Raw genomic sequence first — 9,294 nt, 5'->3', positions numbered from 1 at the left:
GTCTTAAAGATGAATCGCGTGCTGGACGCCCTGAAAAGATTGAAACGGACGAATTGCAAGCACTGCTGGATATAAACTCTGCGCAAACTGAAAAGGAGCTTGCAGAACAGCTTGGCGTTACGCAGCAAGCCATTTCCGTACGATTACATACGATAAAAGTATACGATTACATACGAAAAAGCTCAGAACTTTTTTGTACACCTAATATATTGCTTAGCTTAGGGAAACATTGGGAACGTCAATCGTTATCAAAAACAAAAAAAAATTAAAAATTGTTGAATAAGATATCAATTTAATTCGTAATTAAGCAACAAAAACTATATTGTTATTATTTAATCACAATAACTTAATAAGCATGTTTGGTATTCACAACTGGAATTCGAAACCAAATGATTATCTGTATCGGACTCTTTGTCGTTAGTCAATCGCTTGAAAATCTCTTCTAAATTATATGTGTTTAAGCAACAAAACATTTGTTGCTTGATTTCCAGGACATCTTAATGTCTTAGTTAATAACACAGATCTGCAAGGGTTTGTTGTTGGGCAGCTGAGAGTCATTTCCGCACCAGTTTTTTGCGTAGAATCCGAATCCGAGCTGAGAATTGTCCCATCACGTCAGGGTTTTGAGATATTTGAGGTTATGTAACCGAAAAATGGCTATTTTGGGGATGTTTGAGGTTAGAAAAAGTGGGTAACAAAATTTTTGTAATTTTTTCTACCTATCTAATCTTTTAGTACTAGTTTTCCTCTACAAAAACAGCCCCTGAGCGTTGCCCTACGTTGTTCCTTTCAAAAGTTATGTCTATTTTAAGATCACATATTCGCGGTATTTGACTGGTTGCTTATTAATGAGATTATAAAAAATGAACGGATTCACACCAACGTTGGTATTCAGGGATTTTCGAGGTTGCTGATCAAGAACCTGTTGTCAGTAAATATTAGAAGTATCTCCAGGTACCTCTAAATGGGTCAAAGAATGGGGAATGAAATCGAAAATTTCGATACACGACAAGGAAATTTCTCCCTCGGAGTCTTCCAAGACAAAGATCACAATTCCGAATTATCGGCTTCCTGATCGTCAGTTAAACCTTAATAATTAATTGATTTTAGTCGAAAAACAGCCCTAATTTAACATCCTCCTTTATGGGAATAAAATTATTTTCCATATAATTATTATAAAATTAAAAAATTAGTCTTTTCAGTCTATAATGATAAAAGCCAATCTAGTTCGACGGACTTTACTTGTCGTAATTGTCTTACTTTAGGGCCGAATACGAGGAAGACCGTAACGGACGTCGAAAGTTGAGTCCGCAGAAAGCCTAACAGGTATTTGATGTCCGGCCCGGCACGAGGAAATATTAAGAGACTGCAGACAACATTGTTCTACATGATACATAATGTTTTATCGCAAGACGTATTTTGTATGTAATAATATGCATTGTATTGACTACGTACTGAATGGCTATCATGGTTATATTCACCGCAGCTATATTGTAAATAGCGTAACTTATCAAACGGGCCTCGTTAAACAGACTCTCCGCGTTTCGCACGTTGTAACATACCTTTATGCCCCAAGCAAGAAAGAGAATTTCACCTTAAAACAAAATTATCAATTATTCACTCAAATTATTCCATCAACTCGTTAAAAATTGCGATTGTTTTCGTATATTTACCGATAGCCAAGCTGTGATCCCACCAGTTGTACGAACACTGGTAAAATTTTAAGTCGTGGTTATCTGTGATTACTTCTGCATAGGGCGGCGCGCTGACAGTCCAAGTTCCGAGATAGATCAGCATTACTAGCAAAATGGGCACCATCCATTGCAGCAACTGTTTGTCGGTCAGCTTAACTTTGTGGGCGCTTTTTACCCGATACGTAAGCGAAACCCTGACAAGAGACATTTATTCAATAATAAATGATTTACTAGGACCGTACAATGTGAATACACAATCAAGCAAGAAACGAAACTTATATCGGTCAAATCTAGATCTTAAATGTTTTAAATAATTACATGTGAATTATTGTTGTTTATTATTGTTTATACATGTTGTCTAAAAAATGCGTACGTTCCTACATCAGTTATTACGAAGAATATTACTAGCCTAGGTAATCTAAAGACTTAGGATGCTCGCGGAATATTAAAGATCTGAATTCCCGGAGATAATATTTTTCTGTAAATAAATTTATTTACAAATTTTTGTTATATTAAAATCTCTTTAAAGCAATGACAATTGAGCAAACAACAATTTATTAATTAGCTTGACAATTTAATTTGTGATATTACTGTAGTAGTTCGGTTACGTTTCTACAATAAGTCCAAAAAATCAATTCGGTGCGCAATTTAAGAAAAAACATGATATATAAATTTACGTGTAATTATTTAAAGCACTTAAGATCCAGCTTCGATCGGTATAGACTTCGCTTTTTATTTGTGTATTCATTTTATTCGATTTTTCCATTATTGCAGGTAGCAATCACGAAAACCAAAATGCTGAAGATGGTCTAATCGCGGAAAATTTACTGAAGTGCAATACTCATCATTGATTCCTCTTAAAAAAAGAGCGCAGTAATTATATTTTGGAATCGAGAATCTCTTCAATGAAGAAATTTTTTTGAACGCAATATAACAGCTTTTATTTTGTTTTCCTCGAACCCAATTGCGTGATTTGATCTATACATATTTTCAACAACACGAGAGCGTTTATCGTAGCTGCTTACCGCCAAGTTTTCATCAGCAACGCCGTATACGAGACGCAAAATCCCATATGCCTCGTCCACTTTGTGGCAATGCATGAATACATATCGAGAACTGGAAATATAGCAGCCATCTACAGCAGAATTCTTGATTAGTATATTAGTATAAACTTAAAAAAAAAGAAGAGAATAGAGCGTTCTTCCCATTTACCTCGAGATACATCAAGGCGCAACCCAGAAGCGTAATAGATAGAAATATCGGGGAAGCTACCTTGAATACCTTTAGTTTACGGTGCTGATACATGTACGCTACTAGGACGATGGTACTGAACGCGCAGAAAATTGAAACGGCTAGTAGTGAGATTCTTAAAAAACAATACACAATTTAAAAATAGCGACATAGGACAATAAGATCAATAAAAAAAGTATGGACATCTTAGAAGTACCTAAACGGCCAATTGTACGTCGCCAAGCAAGGCTCAGGACCTTTGCATCTCGCACATCCCGGTGCGCAACGCAGACATAGAAATACCTTCTCATAGGAGTCACTCTTGTTTTCCCTCATTTCCTTCCACGCAGCTATAATAAATATGAGTGAAAGATTAGATTCACAATAACTGACGAATAACAGTAAATGATTCTAACCTTCCACAAGAATTCCTTCGAAACCCGTCAGATGATGTCTGATGCTGTAAAAGCCTTGCCTACACTTACACACATACGCGCCTTTCGTCCAACCGGCGCCCACCCCATTTTGATTTACTCGGCTGCCAGGCCCCTGATACACGCACTAAACAAAAAATTTGTGTTCTCGCTTTTTATTACTTCCGTAAAAATGATAGTCGCGAAATACATTTCACAGGCTTCTATGTAGAAATTTGTGGTATGTTTACAATATTTACTTGTGTGGTATTCATGTGACACTTGTGGGTGCCCTTAAAAAAGGCTATTTGATTGCTCGAGGCGGCCTCGAATTCGTCATTATGATTTTGCGTCAAGGTGTCGCACTGATTCACTTCTAATCCACTTATATCAATATCGATGCTGATGAATTCCCGTAATCTTCAATGAAAGAAAACAAAAAAAAACGATAGAGTTGATTAGAACGTTTATTTACTATGCATAAATCAAACAAATTTTTTTATAAGCAGAATCTGTATACCAACCCAGGTCGGATATCCAATGGCTTCACGTTGACGCTATATGAGATGAGCCAACGGCGGGTCTTGCAGGAGAAATACGGAATGGTCCACCAACCCCTGTAGGATTCAATCGGCGGTGACTGCATGAATTTCGGTGACCTGGGATCACACGCAAACGCCACAAACCGCCATAGAAACTTCGACATTTTTTCTAGTAAACACGTTCTTTTTCGTGCAACGAGTCATACGCCCGGCACTTCACGGTCATCCTGATATCGCTATGGCCGTTAATCAAAACGGCGATAAAAAGTTTCTTAATGTATTACAAAATTGCAAATTTACATTGTTCGCGAGAGTCTATCGAGTTTCTATGACTTGACGCTCGTTCGGGATGAGGAGTGATGAATGATCGTGGAGCGCCTACAGGACCAGTACGATTCCCTTCTAGCGAACTGTCTTGAACATATGGGTCTGTCCATCGTTATATCTGAATATTTTTTTATAGATTCACATTAAAAAATTTAAATTTTGAAGTAGTATATAAACTTAAAAATAAAATATTTATTATAAGATTATTTTGCCAAATATGAATGCATGATACATTTTCAAAAAAGAAATATTAATATTTTTCAAATGTGTAAGTAAATTAAAGTTGTTATATCAAAAATAAAATAATTAATACATCACAGTATGACTTCAAAAAATTTGTCACGATTCTTTAGTACCGTTTAACATCATATGGCATCTAAAATAATTATATATTATCCAATCATATTGATTATATATTAATTAATTAGTTTCAATCAATAATGAGTAAAAAATCTCTGAGAGCCGACGCAAGTTACTGTCGCAAATAATAATTTATTATCTGATACAAATATTAGTATAAACGTTTCGACCCACGTTTAGAGTCCTCTTCAATAATATGACATTGTATAACAAAAGGTGAGATTTCTATATTACATAAAACGATGTTAGTCATTTGGTCAAAATACATGGATTTGTTTTCTCGTTAATTATAAAGTATTCTCCATCGAGGTGTTTTGCTTAGGATGTTTATTAAATTTCTTGATTTAATGACAATTATAGATGGATGTGTCTAGCACTGTTTTAAGTACGCAAGTCATGATGATGAGTTAAAATGTTTATAATAATATTTATGTATATCAGATAATAAATTATTATTCACAACAATAACTTGCGTCGGCTTTTAGAGGCTTTTCATTCATTATTGATTTATATCATTACCTGCTTATACAATTTTGTGATTATTAATTAGCTTAATATATTTGATAATCATATTAATTTCTTAATAATAATATTTTATTTCGCTGGCATTTGGACACAAAATATTTGGTAAATATATCATAATCATATTAGATTTGTCTTTAAAATACGCTTTATTAAAAAGATTAGAATTTAAATATCTTAACTTTATTTAAACAAAGTGTTTTTTAAGATCGTAATGTGAATACACAACAATATACGAATTAAATATCGATTTATTAACAGTCTTGAAAAGTAAATGTGCATATCCTCAGCGCAAAAGTGAATGTGTATATCCTCAGCTCAGGAAAGTAGATGTTTTTATTACATAGTAGTATTACATAGTAATAAAGTTATATTTCTTCAGAGAGCAATAGTGCTTGGCAGCATTTTGCGATTAAAGAGTCCCTCATGTTTCTCTCTGTTAATAGCGTTTTTTAGCCCGATCGGATTTGCACTAACCCTGGATTAGAAAATGTTTTGTTTCTGCATAGTTGACGTTACACGCTCTATGAATAGAAGAGCACGAAACATCATTAATTTAATCCAGGTTAGTATAAACTGGTCGGGCCAGTATGTATCGACCATGTAATAAACCAAGAGGCTACTGTAGTAATTTTATTACTCATAGTGACAAGTATGGGAAATGGATAACCTTTTATTTCGTGTAAAACATAAAAATATATACAGGGTGGCTGGAATTTAAATGACAAAATTTCGAGCGTGTAGAGGATCGATAAACTAATAAGTGAACGGTCGGAACTGATCATTACCGATTTGATGGACTTTGAATATGTCGCAGAGCATCAAAAAATATTAAACCCATTTTTTTTATTGTGCCTATCTCGAGATTTAGAAAGTGAAACACTCTCTCGAAAATAATTAACTGTATCATTTGTTTCGAATATCTTTTACATATCTTTTTAAACTATGAGATAAATCTGTAAAAATGTTTTATATAAAAGTTGTATAGGTTTTTATACGTTCTGTATAACGGCATAAAAGACATGTTGCAAAAATCAATTTTGCAACAAATTGTTATAAATATTTTTTGATATACCTTATAGTTTAAAAAATATTTAAGAAAAAAACGTTAAAATCCATTCTTTTTAAGGGGATGTTTTATTTTCTAAACCTCAAGATATGCAAAAAAATATGGGTTTAATAAAAATAATCTTCTTTACTAATCGCACGCGATCGTGAGAAGTAAAGCAATACCGATTTTAATGCAGATCCTGCGAGAGGAAGTGAGGCACGGAAGGGAGAGGTTCCGCGGAGCGGGAAGGAGATGACATTACTAGGTGAAGGGGTGATGTCATAAGAAATGTGGGGAATGACAAGTGATGATGTCACTGGGCAAGGAAGACAATGGCACGGAGAAGGAAAAAGGGGAATAACATTATGAGGGATGACGTCACAGTGTGCTGAAAATTACGTCGCGAGGCCTGCGTCACGGTTCGCCGCGGTGCCCAGATGACGTCACGCGGAGTCAGTAGCCGTCGGGCGCGGTCCGCCGGATCACCGCTGCCTGACCACCGCCACCAGGCGCCCTCCTGACCACGCGCGCTATACTTACCACGTATACATAAATTTTATACTTACTATTATTAATTTTATACTTACCATCTCTTTTCCTGTTATGCGTAATCTTCCCCGCTGCGTTTAATCAATGCAACTTCTTGTCACGATTACTTATTCTCGCAAAAATAATTTATTCTACGATTTTTGGTTTAGCAATTAATTATTTTAAAAGTGCGAATCTAAAAGTGCGTAACAATAACAGTGTGATGTACGATATCGTCAAGCCCGATAATACGGTCACGTTATATGATGTTACGGAGACAGAAAAAAAGCAAGAAAGATTAAGAAAAAAAAGAAAGAATAATTTCACACACTAATGTAAGATATCTTTCTCAACTTTTAATTAAATCATTTATATTTACAGCGCATACACATATCATTTACACTTACCATCTTTCTGTTTCCTTTCCGATACCTTATCGTGATTTTTGATTCTCGTACACAAAGATATTTTATTTAATTATTTATTCATTAATTAAAAATTTTTTATTTAATTTAACTTCTATTTGTCACCATAACTTAATGATATAACCACAGTTTTACCAATACTTTTAATGATACGAGTGCGATGGTACAGTCGAACGTGATGATACAGTCGGCGCGCGTAATTTTTGATAGCATTAAGAAAGAGAGAGGAAGAAATGAACAAATAAATTTTGAACACCGAATAAATCTATTTATGCATTTATTTCTGTTTATGCACTATTTTACAATATCAACTAAAGTATAATTTAATAAATACATTATTTTAATCTGTTTTCTTTTCTAAAAATTTTCTCCATCATCAGGATTATAATCATTAGCATCAATACTTATTCTTTTCCGCTTTCCACTTATGCCATCTCTTATTGCTTGAACATCTTTATCAAGATTGCGTATAATTGTTACTATTCCTCAATCATCTCTCGAACGTTTATTATTGCTGTAAGAATGCCATTTCTAAAACAAAAATCGTAAGGTTAACAATAGTATGGACTAATAAGTTCCATTTGTACATGAAGTACCACTGCAAAGGAGTAAAGTAGAGCGGGGCTATGAGCGTATATAGACACGTTTATGGTAAGGTAGTATGTAGACAGATATTACTGTAATTAATACAATAATTTATGTCCGGTTATCAACATAGCCAAATACGTGTGCTTTTTCGTGTTAGTACATTAAAAATAAAATTATTAGGGGAGTATTTTTTTTAGTCTACATGGTAATTAAAGCGATTAATAACAATCAAATGTATTTTTAGATATAAGTTATTAACGTATTTTTTAACTTTAATGTTTGTTGATATTTTATTTACTGTTTTTTAGTTATAAAAAATATTTCAGTCAACACCGATACTGGGCTTGTTGAGCTAGTATCTCATAACTAATCTTATAAACTCAGATGCTTGAATGAAATCCGTCTTTATCAATGCTCTTTATTTTATGTTAACGATTAAACATATTTTACGTTTAATTGTTATTATAAAGAGTAAAAAAATTTTATTTTTCCTAATTTTGTAAAAGTATTTAAAAACAAGAATATTACAAATTATTATACTTAAGATAAAAATAATAAAAATTGGATTAATACACATAACCTTTTCATGTTTTTAATAATATATAACTTTATTAAATGATTATTTTCTATATAACTTTATTAAATGATTATCTATGGCTCAACTTATCCTTCGAAGATGTTCAACATACCATACTGTTGGAAATAATCAGTTTCTCTAAGCGCGATACTACCGCGAACCGATCCGAGTTTTACAGCGCCCTCTCGCGCCGGCGATTTAACATAGCGGCCACGCTCCTCTTTTTGTCTTTTCAGAGCGTTGGCGACGTACGCGTCGGTCGTTTTTCTTTTTTACGCTTCTTGTATTATTGGTTCTTAACACAAGTCTTCCAGAGTTCACTTGTATTACCAGAATATATTGACAATCTTTGTTCGGTATCTCAGCGTGTTGTTTCTTTCATTGTTGATTCCCAACCCATTGAGCAACCTTAACATATATAACAACCTTAACATATATATAACAACCTTAACATATATTATATAACAACCTTATATAACAATAACCTTATATAACAACCTTATATAACAACCTTAACATATATTATACATAATTATTGAGCCAGATGAACATGCAACGTTTTAAAGCATTTACTATTAGCATCATAATATATCTATCATATTTGTGTGAAGATTTATAATAATTTAAAGAAAAAAATGTCACAATTAGTTCCGCTCTACTTTACATTAAGAATCCGTACTAAATGATAGCAACACCTCTTCTGCCGAATCATGGTTGGCGCTATAACATAATGCTCCACACTAAATGTGCGTGCGTGTGTACGTGCGTGCGACATCCGCGTCGCTTCGATTCTCTGCGCGCTGAATCATGTCACGAGTAAGGATTGACAGGTGGTTGCCAAGGAAACGCCGGCCGTTAGAGTTAGATCGGATTTTGAAATGTCAACGAGTCCGTTCGAGTTTGCTTTCTTCAGAAACATTATTCGCTGTTACGTATGTGCCGTTGTCTCTGTGCGAGCGTTAATAAAAAATCTGTGCTGTAAAAAGTGCCTTTTTATAATTTACGTAGTTGGGTAATTCTTTTACAAATCGAACACC

General features: G+C 34.0%; 1 protein-coding gene across 4 annotated transcripts in view; it reads right to left on the bottom strand.

The window, feature by feature from the left end:
* Positions 1–9,294, bottom strand: part of LOC108750153 (probable G-protein coupled receptor CG31760) — a 240,262-nt gene that overhangs the window by 77,930 nt on the left and 153,038 nt on the right. For 2 of the 4 annotated variants that reach the window (XM_018489417.1, XM_018489418.1), the window contains exons 6-14: positions 3,862–3,996; positions 3,598–3,757; positions 3,341–3,485; positions 3,142–3,274; positions 2,907–3,060; positions 2,720–2,829; positions 1,674–1,888; positions 1,456–1,594; positions 1,261–1,366 (exon numbers count right to left, since the gene is read on the bottom strand). In XM_018489417.1, coding sequence (XP_018344919.1) covers positions 1,261–1,366; positions 1,456–1,594; positions 1,674–1,888; positions 2,720–2,829; positions 2,907–3,060; positions 3,142–3,274; positions 3,341–3,485; positions 3,598–3,757; positions 3,862–3,996 — 1,297 coding nt within the window. The remainder of the gene's footprint in view (positions 1–1,260; positions 1,367–1,455; positions 1,595–1,673; positions 1,889–2,719; positions 2,830–2,906; positions 3,061–3,141; positions 3,275–3,340; positions 3,486–3,597; positions 3,758–3,861; positions 3,997–9,294) is intronic. The other 2 variants (XM_018489419.1, XM_018489420.1) reach the window with 2 other exon arrangements.

Source organism: Trachymyrmex septentrionalis, unplaced genomic scaffold (genome assembly GCF_001594115.1).
Source record: "Trachymyrmex septentrionalis isolate Tsep2-gDNA-1 unplaced genomic scaffold, Tsep1.0 scaffold33, whole genome shotgun sequence".
In the NCBI taxonomy this organism is placed as follows: domain Eukaryota; kingdom Metazoa; phylum Arthropoda; class Insecta; order Hymenoptera; family Formicidae; genus Trachymyrmex; species Trachymyrmex septentrionalis.
The sequence above is the reverse complement of the archived record's forward strand: the minus strand, read 5'-3'. Positions and strand labels throughout refer to the sequence as shown.